General features: G+C 51.8%; 1 protein-coding gene across 2 annotated transcripts in view; it reads right to left on the bottom strand.

Moving 5' to 3' along the window:
• Nucleotides 1-28: 28 nt before the first annotated feature.
• Nucleotides 29-25,438, bottom strand: part of ADAM17 (ADAM metallopeptidase domain 17) — a 38,048-nt gene continuing 12,638 nt past the window's right edge. Inside the window, exons 3-19 of one of the 2 annotated variants that reach the window (XM_024552450.3) lie at nt 25,241-25,371; nt 24,213-24,301; nt 20,597-20,765; nt 19,141-19,274; nt 17,378-17,467; nt 15,378-15,491; nt 13,025-13,169; nt 12,831-12,919; nt 11,536-11,688; nt 9,596-9,795; nt 9,076-9,179; nt 6,827-6,961; nt 5,267-5,397; nt 4,554-4,632; nt 3,803-3,891; nt 2,288-2,338; nt 29-1,798 (exon numbers count right to left, since the gene is read on the bottom strand). In XM_024552450.3, coding sequence (XP_024408218.2) covers nt 1,448-1,798; nt 2,288-2,338; nt 3,803-3,891; nt 4,554-4,632; nt 5,267-5,397; nt 6,827-6,961; nt 9,076-9,179; nt 9,596-9,795; nt 11,536-11,688; nt 12,831-12,919; nt 13,025-13,169; nt 15,378-15,491; nt 17,378-17,467; nt 19,141-19,274; nt 20,597-20,765; nt 24,213-24,301; nt 25,241-25,371 — 2,254 coding nt within the window. In that variant the 3' untranslated portion in view covers nt 29-1,447. Of the gene's footprint in view, nt 1,799-2,287; nt 2,339-3,802; nt 3,892-4,553; nt 4,633-5,266; nt 5,398-6,826; nt 6,962-9,075; nt 9,180-9,595; nt 9,796-11,535; nt 11,689-12,830; nt 12,920-13,024; nt 13,170-15,377; nt 15,492-17,377; nt 17,468-19,140; nt 19,295-20,596; nt 20,766-24,212; nt 24,302-25,240; nt 25,372-25,438 lie in introns of those variants that run through there. The other variant, XM_053924149.1, reaches the window with a different exon arrangement.

Here is a 25,438-nt window from a genome sequence, read left to right as displayed (position 1 = left end):
GCCGTAGAAGGAGAAAAGGTAAAGACGGTTCTGTTTTTTAAAAAGTGAATTTTATAAAAAATGATTTCCTTACATTCAGCTGGGAACTGCTTCACTCTGACATACACCCACACACCTTACATCAGCTTCCAAAAGTGTAACTAAAATACAGGAATATTGTAACTAGTTAAAAGATAGCAAATACCACAAGGTACAAGTTCAAGTATTAGTGTAACAGGTATCTGCATAACAAAATCCTTAAAGAAAAGAGACACCATTTGTCACAGGTTTGGTTAATTGCCCTCGAAGTTTACAAGTTATCTCGTTTAAAACGTGTTGGCTGGTGAGCACATTTCAGGACTTACAGAGGAAAAAGCTTTTAACCAGAATTTTAAGGAAATCAGAATTCCAGCTGATGACTTACCCTTCACACAGTAAGGGCGCACCGTCCAGAGTCCTGAGGCGCTAAAGCGGGAAACGATGCAAACAGCCACCCGCAGACCAATACCAGGGGTTTTCCAGACTCACTCGTGTGGAATTAAAGCTGCGGGCCCGAGAGAGGCCGCAGGCCCCGGCCCGCTGGCCACCACCGGTCCTCATGGCGAGAAAGAGCTCCCGTACCCCCTGGGCCACTAGTGTTTAAAACGGGTGGCTGTACTCTTACTCTGAAGTAGTTTAGGTTTTGTGAGTTTTTTAAGCAACAGTATTAGAAACACATGAAGATACTTAAAAAACAGAAACACTGCCCCACAAGTTAGGGCCCTAAAGAGTGGGTGGGATTCTGCAATTCGGCTGGCTACCGTTTGGGACTCTCACTGTAAACTGGAGTGATTTAGTTCTAGCAGTAACTAACCTTGGAATTCTAAAGAAACATTAAAGCAAATTACTCCTAAGTGTAGCTGTGTCATTCTCCCTGCCGGCGGAAGCTCTGGGTAACACCTAGAAACAGAACCCCCACTTTGGAGAGAATACACAGCTCCGTTTTATCTGTCTTGCCTTGAAGCCAAAAAAGAACCAATAAATTATTCTGCATTCCAGCTGTGCTCACAAGTAGCTGCCCAGTGCGTCCCCTCGTTTCCCTTACACCGTGTGGAAAGAACGTGGGCGTCTCTGCACTCAGCACTGGCACCGTATAAAAGGTTGATTTACAAAAACGTAAATACTTAAACATGATCCAGCTGTGTGTTCTGCTTTTGCATCACAGGTTGAAGGATATTTTAAACAAAAAAACACTAAAGCCTGAAAGCCTCCAAACAAGCCAGATTCACCTTACCTGTTCTCACGGAAAAGGGCCTAACCACACAAGTGTGTGTGCAAAGGAAATCCAAACACACAACCAGCACCTGCTGGAAGTCACTTCATTGTTCCTCCCAGACCTTCACAAACATCTGAGTGACTGTACGTCGAATCTATGAGAACACCGTGCACGCTCAGGCCGGTCAGAGCGCTCGGGATGCCGCCCCCAAGACTAGCACTCGGTTTCTTTGCTGTCGACACGACTCTGCCGCTGCAGCTTAAATGACGAGGCCTTCTCGCTCCTGGTGACCGGGTGGTCGGTGAGGTCCTCAAAGGACTTGGCGGCCGTGCTGCTGCTGGGGAAGGGGTCTTTCTCGAAGCCGTCCTCGTCCACGTGTGAGTCCGTGCTGGGGTCCTCCTGAATCGTGTCCATCCGCGGGTGGTCCAGCTTTGGGGCCGCAGGCACCAGCGGCGGCACGGGGACGGCCTGCAGCGGCTGCAGGCGACCAGGGGTCTGCGGCCCAGGAAAGGGCTTGATGATGCGAACCGACGCTGAGTCCATGCTGCTGAGCATTTCGACGTTCTGGAAAGGCGGGAGAAAAAGATGAGTGGCATCCTGCAGCCCCAGCTCACCGCCCAGCGGCCTTCCAGGGGGCACCCTGACTCTCACGAAAGGAATGTGCGGGGTGAGGCACCGACTCAGGAGTGACTGGAACGCTAGCTTTCAAATGGCCCGACAACTGACGGTTTAAAGGCCCAAAAGAGAACTTGTAACAACTGTATCAAGTTCAGGTCTCAAGACAAGATCTCAAAATACTAAGTCGGCCCTGAAGAGCTCAGTGGTGGCCGGCTGTGGGGAGGGGCCGAGCAGCACCGCTGTTCATGCCTCCATCCACCTTCACTTTCACTGTTGTCCCTGGACTGGACCTCCCCCCCCCCCCACACACACAGACCCTTCCTGTTGCAATGGGACCTCCAGCAGCCACGGAGGGATGCAGCTGGGATGCTAATGGGAGGTCTCAGTAAGTTCCCATGTGCGACTGAGAATGAATGACTCAACACAGCTACTTACACTGGGGTGAAACAGAGACAGAGACTCGTACTGCTTGTCCAGTTTCTTATCCTAGGAAGAAAAGAACAGGGAAAGGTTCCCACCTGAAACGAAGTTCAGTTGAGTCCTCATTCCCTACAGGATCCCCCTAAAATGGAGGGGATAACTGAGGAGTCACAGAAACTGGTCTGCCACCAGCCTAGAAGTGCCTCCTTCGCATGGGAAGGACACGTGTTTTTTAGTAGCCAGGAAGGCCAGGTCTGGGCACTATTTTTCTGAGTAATTTCCCACCATAGGCAGGAGGGTCCCAAGGGCGCCCACCTCCCTGAGGTCCAGGCCCGGCCTAGGCCAGGGCAACACTGGCCACGGCTGCAGGTGGAGGCCCAGGGGGCTGTGCCTCAGCGCCCAGCCCCCAACAGCCTTCACATCCTCAGCTGTCCCCCAAGTCCTGTGGCCCCAACTCCTCACAGAACTGGGCCTCATAACCTACAACTAACTCTTGCAGAAGCCTGAACACACAGTTCCATCCACTGCCCCAGGTCCTGCCTAGAGTGACACATCCCGTGACAACGGGCACCAGGCAGGAGGCTGAGCCCACGAATCTAGGCCGGCTTCTAGTCTGGCTGCCCTGAAGGAGCTCTGTGCTCAGAAACAAGCCGGCCCCTCCTCTTCACAGCAACTTCGCTTGGCAATCAAGGATCGGGCCTCCCGGTCCACAAATGTAACTCTCACTGCTGACACAGTGACAACGGAGGACACTGCCGTCCTTCTGTCAAGGGTCCTGCCTGTCGCCTGTCGAAACAGCTCTGCTTCAGCCCAACCGCTGCTCCCTAGAGATTCTCCTCCCCAGACCCCTCAGGTTCAGCGTCTGGAGGAAAGGCTCCTCAGTGCCCCACCCTGGCCAAAGAAGCCAGCCGTGAACACGCGTGCAAGTGAGCTGTGCCAGGATTTCCCACGTGCCCCCATGAGGGGCCCTGTAGGGTGTCAGTCCACGAGGAAGCCCAGGTCTGACCTCCTCATCTCTGCAGAAGACGAGCCCTCACGTCTGCAGAGAAGCAAGGGGAATGGGTCTGAGAGAACGGTTTTGAAAAGAAGAGCTCCAAGATGATAGAAGTACCCAGAGTTCCTCAGACAAAACCAACTCAACGTGCCAGCTGCTGCTCATCCCAACAAAAACGCAACGACGGCTTGCGCTCATTACTCTCATTAGCTGGAAGGGCCTGCACGCCGTGCGGTGAGGCCAGGACGCACCCCGCACCCGTCCGAGGCCCCAGATGAGCCCGGGCGGACGGGCCCGGTGCTCAGATTGCACGGTTGCTCAGAAACGACACAAGAGTGAAGCATCCACACAGCGAAACGCTTTACCAGACTATCGGCTAAGCTCTTCACAAGATACGCTTTCCTAGATACAGCGCCCAAACATGTCCCTGGAAACATCCCATTCTGTTAAGAGTAAATTTTACCTTTTCAGAAGAGTACGTGATTGGAGTTGCTAAAAACTCTAAGGAAATACTTTGTTCCTTAAGGATGACTTACCACGCAGTGGACGAGCACGCTGAGAGGAATCCAGACTACCAAGGAGAAAACCAGGACGGAACCTACGATGTTGTCTGCCAGAAACTTCCCTGTGAACAATTTAAAGAGTTGAACGTTGTGATCGAGTAATTCACAAATCTAAATCTCAGTGCTCTGAGGATATCGCTGGGACAGACGCCACAGACTGCTGGCCAGAGAGCACGCTGATGCAGCTCAGGGAGGGACGGCTGTGGCGCCCACGTGAGGCTCGACACACCCCCACCCAGAACGAGCCCTGGCGGTGCACAGGGGACAGCGCTCAGCGGGTCCTTGGAGTGGCAGGCGGGGGGACAGGTAGAGCCGTTGGACAGAAGGCTGCTGCTAACCACGCTTATGAAGACAGTGTTGCCCTCTGGGTTTGACTTGTGTCTAAACTCTTACCTACGGGCCCTAGAGGACAGAATACCTCCTGCTTCTGCACAATCGGAGGCCCATTTGTAAGTAAAAATTGTTACACCAACCAGGGTTCAGACTTACACCCTGCAGGACTGAGCCACACTGACCCTGCTGTGCGCTCTTTTTTTAGTAGAGCAGGAAGCACGCATTGTGAGTGAGTGCTGACGTCCCTCGTCTGAAGGCTGCATCCGCACACGGGGCAAACGTCACCCCCTTCCGTCACGTGATCAGAGCACAGGGGAGTGAAGCCACGCTTTTCAAGTATCACAGAAATGAGCCCAGTTCTAGGTGGACAACACCCGGGGAAATCGCCTACCGAAAGTATTGATGCTCAGCTGGTCGATGAAGTCCCAAAAGCGCTCGATGACGTCCTGGACCCGTTTCTCACATTTGCCCTGTGAACAGAGAACAGCGTTACCCCTAAAAGAATCACCAGGAGACGAAAGTCGAGAAAGCCAGTCTGTTAAAGACGAGCATCCAGTGAGGACACACCGACCGCACCCCCGACAGAGCGCAGCCAGGCGGCCTGGAGAAAACGCTCTCCCACTGCCCCTCGTCCATGTTCTGCGTGAATAAAACTATGTTTCTGTAGAGAACAAAGGGTCTGACTTTGGGGGGTCAAAGTGCTTCTAGATTTTTCCTACTTGCTCACACCTGCTTTAAAATAAAAACGTGCACTTCTGCCATCTTGGTCAATTTTGTAATTAACCTAGAAAATCAAATAGTCAGGACCCTCTGTCCCAAACCAGCCAACTCTGCCAAAGCCCCCAGGCCCCCGCCAGTCTCCAGACCCGCGTCCCGCTCTGGAGCAAGTGTGCTAGAGCACCCCGACCTGTGTGGGCTCGCTCGCAGGTCGGGCCCGCACACACCTCCCTCCAGTGACGGACTCCCACACAAGCGTGCGAGCGGGTGAGGAGGACATGCAGTGCTTGCGTTCTGGTTTCCTTCCACTTGCAGAACTGAGTATTTACAACAAAAACTTCCCTTTTGGCAGGCACGGACAAAAGCTGTACGTGAACAAATACTCACATTCATGTCACAAAACCCCACTGTACAGGGCTTCCCTTTCCTCAAAAACAAGTTCCTCTGCTCAGCATCGACGTAGGGCACGCAGCGGCCCGAGGGGTCCCGGCAGCACACCTTGCACGAGTTGTCCGTCTCTGAAACAAATGGATAGCGGCGTTTCCTCGGAGACGCAGCCGGCCTTCCCTGCACCCCTCCCTGCTGTGCCCCCACGGGGGAAGGAGGGCATTCATCTCTTTATTTCCAGAGCTAATACTATCCACATTCCGCCCCTCCAGAAAGAACTTCTGAGTCCACCTCCTCAGGCCACAAGGTAAAAATTACTCAGAAACATTGCCTTTCTTTACGAGAATAAAACCAAATCACACGCTCTACTTCGTAATGCAGGACGCCACCCTCCGTCCCAACACTGTCACACCACCGCCTTCTGCAGGGGGCCTCTGTGGATCGAGGACACCCTGGCTTCCAGGGCTGCAGACAGAGCTGAGAGCCCCGTGACAGGAGCCCAGCGGCATGGGCGCGACGACTCCCTGCACCGAGGCCAGCCTCTGACAGCAGGTGGGGACAGGAGCATCGGTGCCTCAGGTGAGCTACTGGCACCCACACAAACAGCGGAAACGCCCCAGGAAGTCAACTGGCAGCGTAACTCAGGCCAGGCTTCACCCGGGCGAGTCGGCATTAGATCAACGAGGACACCGAAAACAGGAAAAACCGCTTCAGAGGCAAACCAGCCTCTGCCATGCCCGTCTCACGTTTCCGGGGCCCTCCCTGCGTGTCCTCTCGGGCGCCCTAAGCCTCTGGCCACTCACTCAGTAACATTTGCTCAGCATCAGCCGTGTCCTCGTGTTCACCTGAACAGCCCTCCACCCGGGGGGACACCGACTCTGTCGTGCGGGTGCCGAGCCCAGCCCAGGGGCTGCGGATGCTGTTCAGAAACCAGCAGACCTCCCTCTGGGGGTGGAGGTGGGCAGCAGCACGGGCCTGTGGATCCCTGAGGCCCTCCTCAGGCCCAGGGGCTCCAAAAGTAACACAGAAATCTGAGGACAAGTGTCTGAGAGGTCAGCACAGCATCGCCAACCGTTATTGAGCGCAGCCCCTGCACAGGCACCTGGCAGGGTGCAGAGGGCAGCCCGCCACTGGTAGCGAGCATCCTGAGATGAGCCGGTCCTGGAATTGGCTCTCTTGGGTGAGGTCTTAAAGGAGCCTCACAGTTCAAGGCCAACAGGACACAGACAGCTTGCTGTTGTCAGGGTATGTGGGACATGGGGGAGGGGTGGCAAAGACAGACCTCCACCCATCCATCACCCACAAAATTCCCTCTTACCCAGTCCCACGCCAGCCACATGGTCTGAAAACGTGGCAAGCAGACTAGTAAGACAGTTTCCACAGACAAGGTGGAGGAGCCAGGACCTGAGCCCAGAGGCCTGCTGGTCTCCACACAGCCCTGCACCCCTGGCGGCAGGGAGTGGCGGACACCGCAGGGCCCCCGAGTGGAGGCCCTAGGCCGGGCGGACCCAGGCGGCCCTCTGCCCTGTGCCAGGCTGCCGCAGGGGACCACAGGCTCACCATTGCACGCACAGGACTCCAGATGCTGCTCCCTCTCACAGAAGGGGATGCACTTCCCGTCCTTGCACTTGCCCAGGTCCAAGCACACGGTGTCATCCTCAGCATTCCCGGGAGGGGGGCACTCGCTGCTGTTACCTGGAAGCACCAACAAGTAGATGCCCCACCCATGAAGCATGGCCCCCAGTTCCACAGGGCGCACCACCCACCCTGTCCTAGAAAGGAAAGGTGACCCCCGGGCAAGGACAGCGTGGCCAGTGTCCCATCGGCGACAAGTGCCAAGGGCTGAGAGGTGTGCCAGACCCGAGGAAGGTCCCGAATGTCCACACCCAGTCCCCAGGGCCTGGCCTCCACCCCTGCCTCACCTCTGCCGTGCAGTGTGCTTTGCTCACACATGTAAACACACACACATGCCATCACCACTAATAAAACCACACCAGGCCATGGCGGGAACTACATGCAAACCTCCCATGGAGGCCAACTCTCCGAGTCCACATGCCGGGACAGCCGCCTTCTCCCTCCAAGGTCTGTCCCACCTCAGAGCTCTGGCCCTGTTGGTCCTTCGTCCCTAATCTTCTAGGAGGACCGGATGGCTTTTGTCACCCCAAGCTTTTGCCTCCCAGGTTCCCTAGACCTGCCTGGGTCCCCTCACCCTGCCACGCCCCACCCCACACACCTCTCTCCTGCTGTGGGGCGGTTTCCAATTCACACCTCTTTGGCTCACCCCTGTTCTCTCAGGACACCCTCCCCTCCCAGTGGCTGCACTCCCCAGCAGCACAGACCCAACCTGCTACGTACAACTCAGCCTACGTCCGGCCCTACCCCTTGCAAATCCCCCACACATGCGTCCTGAATGAATCAGTGAGTCTGAGGACAAAGAAGTCATCAAAGGATGTTACACTCGGGAACGAGTGACTCATTCTGGAAAATGAGCGGCACAAGCAGGTAACAGTCAGCAGGAGAGCAGCGGGAAAGCCGCGATGAGAACCATGGAGTGCGCCCAAGCTGGGGGCGGCGGCCCCTCCGCTGTGGGGCGGGACCAAGCCCAAGGTTTGGAGCTCAGGGTCTGTGGGGCAGTGACGCAGAGCTTGGAGAAAACGCAGCAGCCTTCCGTTAGGACCCCAGCGAACCCTCCCACAGGGCTTCACAGGTGCCCCTGGTCTGCAAGGCCCTTCACACACGGGCATTCGCTGGGCCGCCAAGGCACTCATTCAACAGCTGGCCGCAACTGACGGCAAGCCCCGTGTACACGGGCATGAGGGTCTGCATGCTGCCGCCCTCGTACTCGCAGTGTGCAACGCTGCCCTACAGATGCATAAAAAAGGCCCCATGGGTATCTGTTAACTTCTGGTCTTAAAAGACTGGCCTCAAAGTATCAACCCGTGGGTAAAGCATTAACACAGCATCACCTCTTTATCATGGGTCCCTAAGCTTAGCACGCAGCAGGGCGACCTGGAGCTATGTTGTGGCACAGGTCGCTGGGCCCTGCCCCTGGAAGTGTTGATGCAGTAGGCCCAGGCAGGGGGCCAAGAATGTCCACGCCCAACGAGACCCTGTTTCTAACACGATGCAACGCTACTGCCGGTGCAGGCCGCTTCCTCACGACGAGCATGTCCTCTGCTAGCTGCTGCCTCGTGTAAAGTACCACGGGGACAAAAGGCTGCTTACTAAGAAGTGCATTTTATCAAACTGTTGTACTTATTTAAAAAGAAAACATCTCCCTGGCTGGTGTGGCTCAGTGGATTGAGCCCGGGCCTGCAAATCAAAGGGTCGCCAGTTCAATTCCCAGTCAGGGCACAGGCCTGGGTTGAGGGACAGGTCCCCAGCTGGGGCGTGTGAGAGGCAACCACACATCGATGTTTCTCTCCCTTTCTCCTTCCCTCCCCCTGCTCTAAAAAGAAATACGTAAAATCTTTTAGAAGATGTAAAGTAGGCCATCGTTTTGGCACGTCAGAAACACACACAGCACATCATGGGTCAAGGGTGTGCACACATCCAGACAAATGTCAGGCCCATTGGAACGGGCGCCCATGAGAGGCAGCAGAGTGACGAGAGGGAAGTAAAGGACAAGAAGAAACGGTAACAGGTCTGGCACAGACAGTGACAGCTGTGCCACAAACGCAGGAATGCAACCAACCCAACTCTGCACGAGGTGGAAAGGGTGTTTGCGTCCACGTGACGCGACCTTGTTTCCCAGACGCGCACAGCCCGCCCGAGCTGAGCGCCCCGCAGGCACCAGCAGGAGGACGCACCTGTGCAGTGAGACACGCCTTTGCAGGTGGCGTTGATGGCCTCCTGGCACTTCTTCTGGGCAGTCTCGAACCGGCAGTTTTTACAGCAGGGACTGTTCCTGTCACTGCAGAAGAAGGGACAGTTCAAGTCAGAGCGTAGCCCCACGGCAAACACCACAGTCATGTTACCGGGCCCTGGAGCCGGGCTTGAGGGAAGGTCTCCTGGCTGGGCCACCCTCCAGCACTACCGGACTGCCCAGGTGCTGGCGCCACCTGCGCACGCCCTGTCTGCCCCTCCCAACGTGGACTCGGGCAACAGCGATGTGGAGAGGAGGTACAGCTGGTCTGAAGGGACTCGTCTTTAAAACATCTTGGTGTCCTTGGTTTTCGTTAACTTCATATAGAAATTAAAAACAAAGAACAAGAAACAGGCCTGCAAGGCAAACAATGGCCAGGAAACCAGGGAGCCCGAGCCCTAGCCCGAGAATTTAGTGTCCGTCCGAGTTGTTTTGCCTGCCCCCGCCCCGTGGCCGGTGCCCACCTGCACTGCACGCCCCTCTTCAGCGTGCAGTCGCTGTTGCAGCAGGTGTCGCTGTTCAGGTACATGATGCCGGGGTCGCACTCCTCCCCTTCGTCCACCCTGGAGTTCCCGCACACCTTGTTGCTGCGCTCCTGGAAGCACTCCTGGGCCTTGCTCTCGATGGTCTTGTAGATGGACTGCTTGCTGCAGTTGGAAAACATCTGGCGGAAAAAGGCCACAGAGGACCCGAAACAACGTGAAGACCCCTCGCCACGTGTCTGCAGCGCCTGTCTGGACTCCGAATGCAACTGTCACACTCGGAGCCTCCTGAGGCAGGTCCAGCCCCATCGCTGTCACCTCTAAATGTCCTCGTGTGGAGCCGCGTTCTCTCCCTCTTCGCGATGTTACAAAGCTGGTGTGAATTTGGGTAAGAGCTGGAAACCCTTCTCGGGAAGGCCAGCTGTACACACGCTGAGCCCAGACTCCGCAGCCAGACGGCCGAGAGCGCAGGCGGGCCGGCGTGAGCGAACAGCCGTGAGCTGGGCCGGGCCGCGAGCCGTCCCTTCCTCGGGCACGGCACTGCCCGGAGACAGGGCAGGTTAGACAGACACCGTCTTCCCAGACAGAAGACCCAGGCATGTGAATGGGGTCTGTGTCCTGCGTACCTCCTCTTTGCCTGGCTACCCGTATGAACGATCCACGTTTAAGTGTTGGTGTGGTTGAGCTTACTAGTAAGAGGCACAGTATTACACACAGTCTGTTAACAGATTAATTTCCAAACCGTTATCTAAACGTTTTCATGGGTCCCCAAGACTTTAACAGTTTCTCTTCGTTTTCTAAGGTGACCAGTGTCTCAAAAGGAGCCTCTCTAGCCCAGCATCTCCCGAACCACGGGAATGGCCCTGTCTACACGCAGGCAGACTGACCAGGAGCTCTGAACAGCCCCTGCTCCAAACCCTGACGTGAAGACGGTGTTAGGATGGCTGCCAGGCGGGAGGAGGTGGGGGGGCTGGGTGAAGGGGTGAGGGGGTTTGGCAGTACACACGGGCAGGTGCAGAACAGCCCTGGGAATGCAAAGTACAGCACCGGAAACACAGCAGCCAGAGAACCCCCACGAATGACTCACGGACATGAACGATGGTGGAGGGACGGCCTGAAGGAGTGGGGGTGCCGGGTGGAGGGGGCAAAAGGGGAAAAATCAGGATAAATGTAATAGCGTAACCAATAAAATGTAATTTAAAGAAAAGCAAAGCAGAACTCTATTATCAAACTCTTAAACTAAGTGTTCTTTCTTTCACTATTTCCCTTTTCTCTGTGACAGGCCTTGTCCTGTCAGCTTACCTAGTGAGGGGTTCGGGAGTGGCCGCCCTGCTCCCTGACGGTGGGTGCGACCCACGGAACTCCAAGTGACAGTGACTTTTCACGTGTTTGATTGCGTAGAAAGTTTCACAATGTGTGTATGTTGGTTTTTAAACAACAATGAAAGGATGAAAAGGGAAGTAAGTAAATAAAAAGGGTCTTCCAGTGAGTCGTTGTAATACAGATATTTAAGGGGCTGGGCTCCACGGGGAAGTCCAAACACCCCAGTATCTTCCCGGTTAGAGACCCCCTCTCTCAGCCCCTCCCCCAGCCCTCCCTGAGGCAGCAGGAGGCTTCCCCACGCTGCCGGCTGCCGCTGCTCCACGCTGGGCGAGATGACAGGACCAGACATCGAGGGCACTTTCCGTTCAGACTCCAAGAGTCAGTCACAGCCACTGTTATCTGAAGTCTCTGAGGTCGGTGGCAATAGCTGAAGCCCATTAGTGTGCTCTGTCTGACAGAGCAGACCTGTGCACCTGACTAGCTGAACCTGCGCGAACACACGTCCAGCTCCCGGCCCCAGAGCGGACCTTCCGGAGCTCTCATTGTCCTTAAACAGCCGCCCCCTTCCTCACCGCACCCAGAAGCGCCGAGGCACGCACCTTGTTGTTCTCGTGATCCCCACTCACAGCGATGGGGTACATCACGAACTTCCCTCCCTGGTCCTCGTTCGGAGCGCACTCTGCTAGACCATCCGGATCGTGCTCTGCTCCGAAATTGTGCCCCAATTCATGAGTTGTAACCAGGTCCGCTTCCTTAAAGACCATGCAGAGAGAGCATTACTTCCCAATACCCAGCCATCACCGGCTTTGGCCAGTGGGCCCTGCTGTCCTGAATCGGGTCCTGATTGATCAGATGCCGAAAGAACCCTCAACTCTGCTGGGGCAGCAACGTACTCAACTAGAACAGTCCCTTCCCCACAGTCCCTTAAGGGTCGGGGCAGCCACGTGACCAGGCTCTGTCCACTGACATAGAAACAGGAGCCAGTGGGCGGAGCTTCCAGACCAGCTTTCTAACAGGAACAGACTATGCTCACTGTGTCCTCCTTTCTGCCGCACAGAAGGGAAGCCATCCTGGGACCATGGGGTGATAAGGAGGACAAAGGCCTGTGCTTTCAAGGGTTGAGAGACAGTGGGGGCACCTGAGCTCCTGCAGCCGTGCGGACTGCTACCAACGCAGCGCTACCTACGCACCGCTCGCCTGAGGCGAATGCACCCCTTACTGAAGTCTGTTTATTGGATCGTCTGTTACGTGGGTTCTCTGGAATATGCCCAACATATTCAACACATTCTAATGGATGTATCTGGGCAAAACCAAGATCCTGAAATCTTCCGGAGGGAAAAAACAAGCCACATACGATGCACAAAAAATTGGAATCATTTCAGACTCTTTAACAGCAACACAGACATGGAAGGACAGTGGAGTGATGCCTTCAAGTGTGAGAGAATGGGGAGCACGCCAGTTCTCATTTTCAGTTACGCAGAATCTCAGGGGCTTGCCCTTGGGTCCCCTTTCTTAGGGGGCTCCTAGAGGATTTGTGGTGGTGTAAATCAAGAAGAGGAACAGGGGCCCAGGAGCCAAGTCTGGGGCGTCGCCAGACACGGGCCGCAGGGCAGGACCGGGAAGCCAGCACCCACTGGGCAGGGGCAGGAGGGAGGGCTCCAGGGGAGTGCCCCAGGGAAGACAGCGACCCAGAAGGTTCTGGAAGGAAGTTTGACTAGTAACTTTTATTTTCTTCTGTATACCTTTTATTTTCATACTGCCCACCACAGAATGTGGTTTTTTTAGACAGAAGTAACAACAACAAAAATACCCAGTATGTATTACTTTTAGGATACATCTACATAAATATACAACTATAATAAACTAAAAATCTATCCTTTATAAAAGAACATACCTTTGTAAGAATGGTTTTACCATAATTTTTTGTGCTGGTCAAGCCACTATTCAAATAGATATTCTTCCTTCCGGTTGGGCTGTAATACGCTGGAGGAGAAAGGAGACAGACAAACGCCGTGTTCAGCACAGGACACCTCGTGAGCCGGGCAGCCTGCCGCAGCCGCACACGCACGCACACGGGTGGGAGCTTACCCTTCGGACAGACGCCTCCGTGACTGTTTGCTCTGGGAGAGCCAACGTACGCTAGTCCGAGAGTCCCCATGTCGAAATCCTGGTACGTGAAAAGGTGTGCTAGACAGACCTTAGATGCCTCTTCAGCTATATCAAAGCTAAATTGCTTTAAAAAAGAAAAGTATTCTTAATTACATTAACAATGACATCATACTGGAAGAGGCTTCCACCAAGTACAGAACCACGCGAGGCCAGTGCTCCTCGCCCACAGCTCAGCCCGCCCGCCTGCGCAGGTGAGGAGCAGACCACCACCTGCACTGGCGGGGAGGTGCGGGGCCCACAAAAGGGAAGACGGGAGCTCTTTACAGCAGCTGTCAGAAGCCACGGGGGCTGGCAGAGACCCTGCAGCCCAGCTCTGGACACCCCAAATGTGTCAGTCTCGGGGTGGGGACACCTCCAGGGAGCCTCAGCACCGCACCCCCACACCAAGGCCTCACACATAATTCAAGGACTCTATTGGTTTGGCAGGGCTGTTTTCTTTAGGTTTGCTCTGGTTTTACAATGTATAGGAGTTACAGATATAAACTTACAGGAAAGCATGTATAGTTAGTTTTATGTTACTAAAATTAAGATTAAAATCCATTTAAGTCAGCACTGGTGCTTTGGGATGACTTTTTTTTTCTTAAAAGGCCTCTATACATTACTTCAACAACCTCTGCTAAAACAACCTGTGGTCTCCAATTTAAAAAGACCTTGATTTTTAAAATGCTTTAGTGAGCAGCAGGAAACACCTGGGTGAGGGATGTGGCGTGGCCAGGAGACGCCCCCTGGCCACGTTGGGACTCGGACAGCTCGGTGGGAATCTGCTAGGAGCCTGAGAGGGGAGACCGGGGGAGCACCTGCCGAGCCAAGGGCTACCCTTCTGCACCTCCCCACAGACAAGCCGACAGGTGCAATGGTTTGGCTGTCCCAGGGGTCAGGGCATCTGGCCACTCAATTCTGGCCATCAGTAACAGCTGTAGGACTCACCAAGGACAAGTCATGTAACCTTGCTGTTATGGGCTGAACTGTGTCCCCCCAAATTCGTACGTTCAAGACCTAACCATCAGTACCTCAGAATGTCGCTGTGTTTGGAGATGAGGCCTTTAAAGGGTAACTAAGGTAAAATGAGGCCGCACGGACAGGCCTAACCCAACATGACTGGTGCCCTTCTAAGGCAGATGAGGGTGCAGACAGTCACAAAGGGAAGGCCACGTGAGGACAGAGGGAGAAGATGGCCATCTGCCAGCCAAAGAGACAGATCTCAGAGAAAACCAACCCAGCCAACACCTTGACCTCGGACCTCCAGCCTCCAGAACTACGAGACGGTAAATGTCTGTCCTTTCAGCCCCCAGCCCGTGGTCCTTTTGGTCCTCGGCAGCCCTAACACACTAGAGCACGTGCCGAGTCTCTTCCGAGGAGCGACGGTGCCATCCCCACCTACCTCTGGGGTGGTCAGCAGGTCAGACTGGACAAGGTGCGTCGGTGTACCCCACAGACAGAGCGCTCTCTGGGCCTCACCCCGGGTGAGGAGTCGGTAATACTCCTGGAATCGCACTCAAACTCTGAACACTGGATTTCCGCCTTGTGAGACTCTCACCAGAGAATCCAGGTGAGCCGCACTGTGCCCGGACTAACCCGCGAAAACTATCAGAGGACTAAAGGGTGGTTTCGAGCTGCTAAATTTGTGGTGCTCTTTCAGCACCCCCAGAGGACACTAACACGTTGTCCACCTCCTGGAAGCTAAACCCACCGCCCTGCAGGCCGCGGTGGGGAGCGGCGGCACACGCAGGCCCAGACGCTGCCGTCGCGCGGCGAGCAGGACGAGCCACGTTCTGCCAAGGCCGAGTGTTTACATCGACTGCCTTCAGACTTACGCCAGGACAAAAGCACAAAACCTGAACGTTCTTCCACAGAACTCCCAGGTCTCTGACTGCGTTTCTGCCGCCTAACTTACTGCCACACTGCCTGGTCACCGTGGACCTGAGAGATTCACTGAGAAGTCTCAGAGGCCCGAGCAGACCAGACGGCACAGGAAACGTCTACGTGGCGTGCGCAGATCTTCCGAAGCCCCGCCACTCCACCGCCTCTCAGAGCCCGCAGGGGGCGGCGGCACAGCTTGCGGGCCTTCCGTGCCTTCCACGCACACAGCCTCTTCGCCCGCCCGCCGCTGGCCCTCTGCCGGGGACCAGGTGACTGCTGGGTCGGCTGGGGGCGGTGCCCGGTTTCCATGCGCTTTCCCCAATGGGCCCCTTCAGTGGCGCAGACGCAACCCGCCCACAGAAAGCACCAGGGGTGTCACGGCATCCCACGAATCCAGGGCTCCACAACCTACCTCAAGCAACATCTTCACATCCCAAGCATCCTTTTCTTCATTTGGATAACTTTTTGCCATATTATAGTGCCTTTCACCAGGTTTTACCTCTTGTGGAGACTTGAGAATGCGAATCTATACTTAAAGAGAGAATATACTTAGAACACTTCAGAAAAAAAGTCACAAACTCTGAATACTGCATTGTTTTAGGTATTCCAAAAAGACTATGATTCTAGACAAAAGTATGTTTGGGAACCAGAATTCCATAGAATTCTTCAGCCCTAAATAGTCAGTGTTTAGAAACAACGGGAGAAGCGTACGGGAAGGAAAACATGTCAATGAATGACTCGTACACTTATGAATGCACTCCCCATCTTCATTCCCTCTGTATAGCTGGAAAAAACGACCGCTCAGTCTAAAATACGGATCCCCACCACAGCCCCGGGGTGAAGTGCAGAACAAGGAGACGCGCCCCTCTGCAGACCACGGGGGTAACGGGTCGTGAAGAACGGGGCTGCCCCGTGCACATCCTACAAATGCACCTTAACCTGCGTAAAACACAGCCGTGCACGGCCCAGTCGTTTCTGCGTCTCTCCGGCCCGGCCCGCCCGCGGGGGGCGTATTCTGTCCGGGAAGCTCGCGGGAGGGCTCCGCAGCTCTGACGGTGGGCGGTCAAGGTCGAAACAGGAAACCTGCTGTGACTGCACATCTAACCTCACCTTCCCACCCACCCGTCGTCATTAAATACACCATGTATTTTCCTCTCCTTTACCACACACCCATTTTTTTTCAACTGGTTCCAAGTTCTAAAACAGTTTTAGGACCGTAGAAATGTAACTACTCCATAATAGCTGAGGAGTTGAAATTACATTCGGCCCTTTAAAGGCAACCGAGAGGCTGATGTGGCCCCCGGTGAAAATGAGTTTGACACCCCTGTTCTAAAGCAAAAGGAGTTTTATTTACTAATCCCATAAAACCCAAACAAGTTGCAGCTGTTTTAAACAAGCGAGGCAGCCTGGTAGGCGCCAGGCTGGGAGAGTCGCAAACACACTCGTGGACGGGGGAGCACCACCCAGGAGGCCAGCCCCCGCCAGTGTGGAGGTACACTCGCGTGCACACACGCGGTACAACAAAGTGTCTCTGCAAAAACACGGGGCCCTACTGACGTGGGCGTGTCTGGGGCGGAGTGTGTTACAGCGGGCGGCTCCCCTGGCTTTTGTACCACGTGTGTGTGTTACCGATTCAAACAGTAACTTAAAAAAGAAAATGCAAGCAAAAGAATGTAAAAGGGAAAAACAATTCTTAGTTTTATGCAAGTATTGTGAGAGTTTAACATTTATAAGAATGATGTATAATTTCACACTTTTTAAAAATAATCTCTAAATTCTAACCACAGAACCTGTAAGACTAGGGTTAATTTAGCACAAAGAACCTAGGAAAAACACAGAAGTAGTAATTTCCGTAGTCGCCATATCAAAGTGTCTGTCCAGAGCAATGCCCAATTCCAAAGCAGTCTTTTCAATCAGTCTTACGAATTTGGAACCATTTTCACTATGAGAGAGTAAGACGACATCAGTACCTCACGGCTGGACACGCTCCATTAAATCAGCAGGGCTGGGAAAGGAGGCCTCATGGCTCCGCGTGCAAATGCCCTGCGGTGCGCACAGCCGTGCTCGGCCGCACCTCTGACCACAGACCGGCGCCACGTGCCGGGACAACAACGACAGAGAGAAGGCCCAATCAAAGACAAAGAACACAAGGTGGGGGATAAAAGGCTGTGAATTCAGAGAAAGAGATCACAGCAGCAAAAAGGCTTTCAGCCTAAAAGAAGCTTAAGAACAGAAAACTTCATAATCTGTAAATAATGCCAAAAGCACCGTATAACATCAAACAAGAGTCACCGGCACTGGAGGACACTTCTTTACGATTCCATGCGAAGATGAGCTTTGGGGGATGAACGTAAGTGATGAGCACTGACATCACACACTCAGGAGTGACGTAAGCGCGCGCGTGATCAATACCTGCTCTATCTGTATCCCGTAGCCTTTAAAGCCTGCGTTGTCCCATGAAGTGTTCCGATAGATGTCATCGACCCTGTCGATCAGCTCTATCTGTGGGGGGGGCGGGGGAGGAAATGCACATTTTACTACTCTTCGCAATGCAACAAATCCTGCGGGGAGGAAAAAATCAGCTTAGAGAAAATGCCATTAAAAAAGTTTCTACCAATTACAACACCTAGCATGAAGATGTTATTCTCTATCACTGACACCACTAACACAGAAATTACTCCTGGCCCCAAACACACTGTTGCTAGCAGAATAAACCAGCAGTACACCTTATTACAGGTCCAAGTAATGAAACGTGGATGAAACCAAATGCCAAGTAACAGGCTTTTTAAAAACTGCCACTCCAGTCAACTACAAAAATGAAAGTTAACAGTCGATCAATTTAACTAAAATATTCTCTTCTAAGAAGTATTCTGTCTTCACTCTATCTCTGGGCACGCTCCTCAGCGCCCCCTCAGAGAGAGGTGGGGAGCAGCGGCTGGCACTGCTAAGCCTGTCCCCAGCCCCACCCGGCAGGGCTCAGCACTGAGGCCCCCGTGAGGAGAGCGCCGGGGGAACGGGGTGCCACCCTCCTCCCTCCTTCTGTGCTCTGGCGTGGGAAGGGGGTAAGGAGGGTAGAGAGGGACAGTACATAGCTAAGGACGGTCCACACCACCGAAGAATAAAATGTTGCTTCCCTATCTTCTTCTCCAAGGTGACTTTTTATTGCTCAAAACTGAGTGGATGACATTTGCCCAGACGACTGTGAAGTGCATTATAGGTAGGAAACTGTTGTTTGCTTGTAGCAACTGTAAAACTAATAAACACAAATTTTAAGAATAAACCTCTCATTATATTCCTATTCTTGGTGTAATGAACAAAGAATTAAATTAAGAGGAGCCCCTTGAGACAAAGCCCCATTAAGAAACTTTTTCGAGAAAGCTCTCTCTTTCTGAGGAGCAAGAATTACAATGACTTCACACACTGCCCCTGCTAACCTGACAATGAATTCTTTCACGGGACATGGGAGAGAAGGGCGAGGGAGGGTACAAATGAAATAAAGCAGAGAATGGGAAACGCGAGGCAATGAGAAAGTCTTCGCGCGCTGGGCTCTCGGGGCATGAATAGCTGCATTCTCTCATTTCCTAAACAACATTCGGTCGGTGCCAAGTTATGACAAATGAGGTCACACTGATAGAAGATGTCAATGAAACCTGACCCCTGACTTTTAAAATTACACAGTAAATGCTTGAAAGCCCCACGTCGATACTTCCATCACCTTCCCTTCCCGTCTCAGCCCTGCAGCTGGTCACAGCCAGGAAAGCCGCGTCCCCTTCACCAGGGCCCGACACTAGCTGCGTGGTGACTCAGCCCGGGCCGTCTTCTCTGACACGTGCACGACGACAGCACGCAGGCTCACACGGACACCTGCTCCGCGCTAGAGCACACTCGCCCGTGTCGCCCACAGGGCCGCTGCCATCACAGCAGGGGTGTTTGCAAGGAACTCACTTCCGTGACGGGGCCTAAACCTAAAGTGCGCAAAAGTGCTGACGTGCAGAATGTAATAGTTCAACAGATTTTCAAAACTTTGAATATCGAATCTCTACGCGGTAACGTAAGAACCTCAAAGGACAGCCCTCAAATACTGTATAAAATATCACAGCGTTGGAACAGACCCGGTTTCATCACGCGTCAGAGGACGGCAGGCCTCTCGGCCCCGCCCCGCAGCAGACACTCACTAGGTAGTTGGTGGTGGTGCTCTCCTCCCCGCGGCCCATGTGTCTGTAAAAGCGGTGGTCTGCCACCACCAGCAGTTTGCACGTGTTCTTCAGGGAGTGAAGCTCGGCTCTTCTCTTCGCCCGAGGAACACGCTCTAATATGAATTTGTATGCACTATTAAATCAAAATTCGTCAAAACGAGTTTTTTATAGAAACCCTTTAAATCTAGCATATTTTTGAAACAAACATTACTTGAGCTTAGATATCTTGAACAAAAAAACAATTTGGAGGAAAACAGGAAAGTAATATAAGTTTTAAAATTGTAGAATTCAAAGCCAAGGAGAAGTGTCTCTGTAATTTTTAAAAGGAGACAACTTTAAAAAAGCACGTGGAAGTAAAGCAGCCAACTATTCATTGCTGGGCTCTTAAGCTCTCACTTGATTCTGAAAGTCCATGAATGAACCAAAGTAATGGTAAAAATAGCAAGGTAAATAAACATTAAAAATTAGTTTGTGTTAACAGGCTATTTTTCTTATCAAATAATCAAACCATTTAAGAATTTATTTACAACTAAGCCCTGGCTGGTGTGGCTCAGTGGATTGAGAGCTGGCCTAAGAACCAAAGGGTTGCCAGTTCAATTCCCAGTCAGGGAACAAGCCTGGGTTGCAGGCCAGGTCCCCAGTAGGGGGCGCATGAGAGGCAACCACACATTGATGTTCCTCTCCCTCCTTCTCCCTCACTTCCCCTATCTCTGAAAATAAATACATAAATTCTTTTTTTAAACATACTAAAATGCTAGTAATATTTTCTAAGATTTCAAAAATGAGGGCAGTAGATGGCTGCCCTTTCTCCAAGATGGCTGTTTTCGAACAACTCTAAAGGGAGCGATCCCAAACTGATCACCTTCTTCTCTCGAAACATCAGAGAACTCTCGTTACCAACTAACTTCTTACAAACTTATCTAAAGGTTGTTTCACAACAATAATATTTTGCCATTTTTAAATACATGCAAATAAAGAATATTTCCCTCAGAATTTTTTTAAAGGTTTTATGTATTTATTTTTAGAGAGAGGGGCAGGGGGAGAGAGGGAGAGAGGAATGTCCATCAGTTGCCTCTCAAGTGCCCCAGCTGGGGACCTGGCCTGCAGCACAGGCATGTGCCCTGACTGGGAACCGAGCAGGTGACCTTTTGGTTCGCAGGCCGGCACTCAATCCACTGAGCCACACCAGCCAGGGCTCCCTCAGATTATTTAATTCCCCTTTCCCCAATCTTTTTTTAAGTCCAATCTTTATTGTTATCACGGTTTTCTAGTAATTTCATTTCTTCATTATAGGCAAAAGAATTTACTTAAACATTTCTGAACAAAAAACTATTTTCAACTTGATAAAGATTTGTTTAAATCAATTAATAACGGCCCTTATTGAAGACAGCCGCAATGCTTGTTTTTTATTTGGAATATGTTTTCTAAGTCTTACCGTCACGGGGCTGTCTGTCTATCAGCCCTTCCGGAAGGAAATCTTCATTTTCCGCTTTTATGTAACCACACACTTTTGAAGACTGTAAACGTGAAACATTCTTGATATCTTCAGATTTATAAACCAACATTCTTTTGTCTTTAGTATCATTAACTAGTCTCCAAAGTGGCTGAAATAGAAAAAAGAATAATTAAGACAGAAAATATAAAAATTTCTAAACATTAAATTCTTACATCCTTCCTTGTTTTTGTTTTGCTTTTCACCAAAGGACACGCCTATCGATTTCAGAGAGAGGGGAAGGGAAGGAGGGAAGTATCGATCACTGCCTCCCACAGGGCCCCCCCCCCCCAGCAGAGATCGAACCCGTGCCCCAGGGCACGTGCCCTGACCAGGAATCAAACCCGCAACCCTTCGGTGCTGGATGGTAGTCCAACCAACTAAGCCTCACCAGCCAGGGTCCCTTCCTTGTTTTTAGGGAGCATTCATTTCCAGGTTCTTAACTGACTAGCCGTTTTATCAAAAATAAGCCATTCCAATTTTCATCACAGCGTTTCCATGCTGGGAAATGGATACATGGATTATTCGTTCTCTGGCGTTATCTGTGCAGAAAGAGGAGCACTGTGTTGCGCGAGTTACAAAGCCTTTCAGAAGACCCGGGAGAGAACAGGCACTCCCTTTCCCCCCTGGCGCTGTTCCAGGGGGCAGCACACAGCAATGCAAGTTAGACAAGGTTTCGGTCCTTGGGCTTTTTCACTCTAGCTTCCTTGACATCGTCTTACGTACAGGGAAGAACAAAACACATTTCCATGAGAGAAGACTAAGAACTTGTAACAATATGCCTAGAATTTATCAGTTTCTTGGAAAGCAGTTTTTAAAAAATCTTCACTTACAAGATTACAAGGCCACAGTGAATCAGAACTAACATACCCGAAAGGTCACCCAAATCAGCAGGGTTTCCTGCTACCGTATTCTGCCACGCAGAATGCGCTCCTGTGTATAATGCGCACCCATGTTTTACTAATGATTTTTGCCTCAAAAATGGGCAAAAAAAATGCTCATTAAGCATGGCAAAATACAGTAATTTAAAACCAAGTTCTTCTCTTAAGGGCACTGGTCTCAACAGAACCGAACAGCCTCTGAGAAACGTATGAAAAAGATAGAAAATTTATATATACATATATATACACACATATGTATATCCATCCTGGAAATGAAAACTGGAATCACAAGAAAACACTCCTTCACACCACCAGGGAGGCGATAATCGAAACACACCCACCGGTGAGAACGCCCTGCCGGTGAGAAGGCGAAGCGCAGCTACTACGGGGACCAGCGTCACCACACGACCCAGCAACCCCGCTCCCAGTTCACACCCACGAGAAATGAAAACATGTGCACAAACAGAAACTTTTCCACACGCGGCCACAGCATCATTCGTAACAGCCGAAGAGTGAAAGCAACTCCAATGCCCCGCTGGAGAATGAAAAAGCAGCACGTGGCACACCCAAACAACGGGACCTTACTCGGTGATAAAAGAAACAAGTTCTGCCGCAGGCTACAACGTGAACGCAACCTGAAAACATTCCACGTGGAAGAAGCCAGTCACAGCGGACCACACCCGGCGTGGCTCCATTTACGTACAGTGACCAGGCAACCCTGAAGGGACAGCAGGAGACCGGTGGGTGCCTAGGGCTAGGGGGGTGGGGGAGAAGAGGTCGGCGGGCTACTAAAGGACAAGAGGTTTCTTTGGGGGGTGATCGAATGTTCTAAAATTGATCGTGGCGATAACTACACAACTCCACGAACATACTACAAACCACTGAGCCGTGTGCTTTAAATGGGTACGTTGTACAGCATGTGAACTGTATCTCAATGAAGCTGTTAAGTATACACATCTGTATTCTTTCGTGGTCCATGTAATAGGCAGATTTAAGAAACGATGGTTACAGAACCTCGGGGCTAACTAACCAGCTCCTGGCCCGCAGAGAGGAGAAGGAAACTCTTCTGTGTTCTGGTACAAGCATCTCTAGATCCCTGTAACGTAGCGCACCCAGCCCAGAGAAGGGCAGCAGGCTTTGGGGTCCGGGATGCCTGGGTTCAAACCTCTACTGCACCCCACGCCACGTGCCTTGGACAAGGAACTCATCCGAGTATAGCCCTTCTCACTGGGTAAAGCAGTGATAACGCCTATTTTAAAGGTAATGTAAAGTAATGAATCTGGTTGTGTATTAAGATTTCAAAACAAAGGCAGTTAACTATCACCACTACTAAAAGCGAACCCCATTGTCCCCATTACTATTAAGTTGCTGGGGGAAAGTCACCCGGTGAGTAACCAGACAAGAGGCAGGAACTCTGACTGGGCCCGAAAGCGACGGAGGAGACGGGAGGGGACTCTGTGACTGCGCACTGACCGCCAGCGCTCACGCGCAGGGGCAGCCTTCACTCCAGCGGCCCGGGTCACGGTTAACACGTGTTGGTGCTGTCACCACGACCCAGGGTTCTCTTACTCTCCTAGAGACACAGAGTCACTTCGGCCCACAAATCTGCTGCGAGTGCTTTGTCTTCCGGGCTAGGACCTGACTCAGAGCTGCCCAAACGTGAGCAGGACGGTCTCAGTTTCCACTGCCAGACACTGAGAGAGTGGCCAGGGCCCGAGATTCCCACAGTTCCCTCTCGTAACCTCGCAGAGCATGAAGCACCACCACCCTTCACTGATCTTGCACTTGCAGAGCATCTAGGAAAAACTGGGGAAATGCACAAATGAGACTTCGCCTTCACCCCGAGAATGTTTACACTCACAGGAGGATTATTAAAGAAAGAACAAGGAAAAGATGAGTCGCGCGGGAAAGGTTACTCTCCCTACTGTACACCCCACGTGACTTGTATTCAAGTGCAGTACTTAGAAAAACAGGGTGCACGTCACCCTGCCGGTGTGGCTCGGCTGGGTGGAGCGTCGTCCTGAGAACCGCAAGGCCAGTCGTTCAATTCTCGGTCAGGGCCCGTGTCTAGGTTGTGGGCTCGGGGCCCAGGCAGGGTGTGTGCGAGAGGCAACAGATGGGTGTTTCTCTCCCACACCAGTGTCTCTCTCCCTCTCCCCCTCTCTCTCAAATCACTAGGAGTGTCCTCAGGTGAGGACAGAAAAGGAAAATACCGGGCGCATCTTATAACAGCTTCTCAGCTGTTTGTAAAAAATATTATCTTCTTTTCAAAAAAAATCATCTACTCTCCTGGTTAAAATACTTCAAATACAAGAAGAAAATTAAGTATCATTACAGACTCTTGTCTTCTTAAGACAACTGAGAAATAACTTTTTAAAAATCAGAGATATATAAGTGAAGTCAGTCAGAAAATGACAAAACCATATGATTTCACTCATATGTGGGATATGAAATAAAAAGCTACGAACGAGCAAACAAGACAGACAGAAGACAAACTCAGACAGACAGGAGGAAGGAGACCGGGCCTCGGGGGGCGAGCACACGCTGAGTACAGAGAGGTCGTGTTACAACGTCGTACACCTGAAATCCGTGTTATCGACCAACGGGCTCCAACAAACTTAATGAAAGGAGGACGATGCAAACAAAGACACGCCACGGAAACGCACGTGCAGGTTTACCTCCACGGTATATTCCGCCGCGTCTGTGTTGATCCGTATTGTCACATCGTCGTCTCCTATATGGGCTAGAACCCGAGAGTTAGGCTCACCTTCAGAGAAAAAAAATCCTTCATTATTAAAACATTTACATCAAAAACCAAACTACTCACAACTGCCATCACAAACCAGCGGAGCCCTTCGTCAGAGCGAGCCACACAGGGCCTGCCGCTGCCGGACTCCCGCACCAGCCAGCGCCTCTCCCTCCCGGGACGGCGGGCTGGACTCCGGCCGTCCAAAACCTATCTCTCTGCCTCCAGCCTCGAGTGAGAACGACCTAGTCTGTTCCGGAACGAAACAAACCAATGTGCAGATTTCCTTCTGGAATAATGTTGCCTATTTGGGGGTAAGAAAGAACTAAGAGGAAGCAGAAAGCATGATTTGGAACACAGAGGTCTTGACCTATACTATTTGACAAGTATTTTTGACAGTAAGTATTTATTTATTTTTATAAGTGAACAATCTGAATTTTAACAAACATTTTGTGATGCAGATGAACAAATAAAAGTCTGCATAGCAAGCATGTTTTACATAAGCAATTAAATTATAGCATTCCATGTGACAATTTTAATGCCATTTTTTCTTATTGTAGAGAAGAATTCCAGAAGTAAACCACAATTGCTAGCTTAATATAGTTTCTTAAATAAATACATAACATAACATAGAGCCAACTGTTTTATCCCCAGCTTCCCTGTTTAAAACCTCAGAGGGGCGTCTACAATCCCTCTCCGGAGAAAAGAGGTTACATTCTTACCACCCGAGAGGGTGTTCGTTGTAATCACCAAAGCAGCCAGCTGGCCCAACATGCTGGAAGCACCCACACCGCCCTGTGTGAGTGTTTCTGCTCCCAAACTTGGATAGCTCCCATGGAACAAAGAGTAGCAGTTCTTCGATAGCCCCGCGCCCCCATCCCCAGACAAGAACAGACAGCCGAGTGAGATCGGGACCCCCAGCCCCAGACGCAAAGGCAGGCGAACAGGCTGCGCACTCACCGACCACGTGCCCGCGGAAGAAGTCCTGCCACCTGACGCTGTGCTCGCTCTCATCTTTCCCGTCCACCACCACGACTTTGAAATCTCGGGAAAAGCGTTCAGTACTCGATGTCAAGTATAATTTAAAATGCCTAAAGAAAGAATGTATCTGAATTTTATTCTAGAAACATAAAATGTAAGCCTAGTTTTCACTTAATT

The sequence above is a fragment of the Desmodus rotundus genome, chromosome 5, assembly GCF_022682495.2.
Source record: "Desmodus rotundus isolate HL8 chromosome 5, HLdesRot8A.1, whole genome shotgun sequence".
NCBI lineage: Eukaryota > Metazoa > Chordata > Mammalia > Chiroptera > Phyllostomidae > Desmodus > Desmodus rotundus.
Note: the sequence above shows the minus strand (reverse complement) of the source record. Positions and strands in the feature narration are given on the sequence as shown.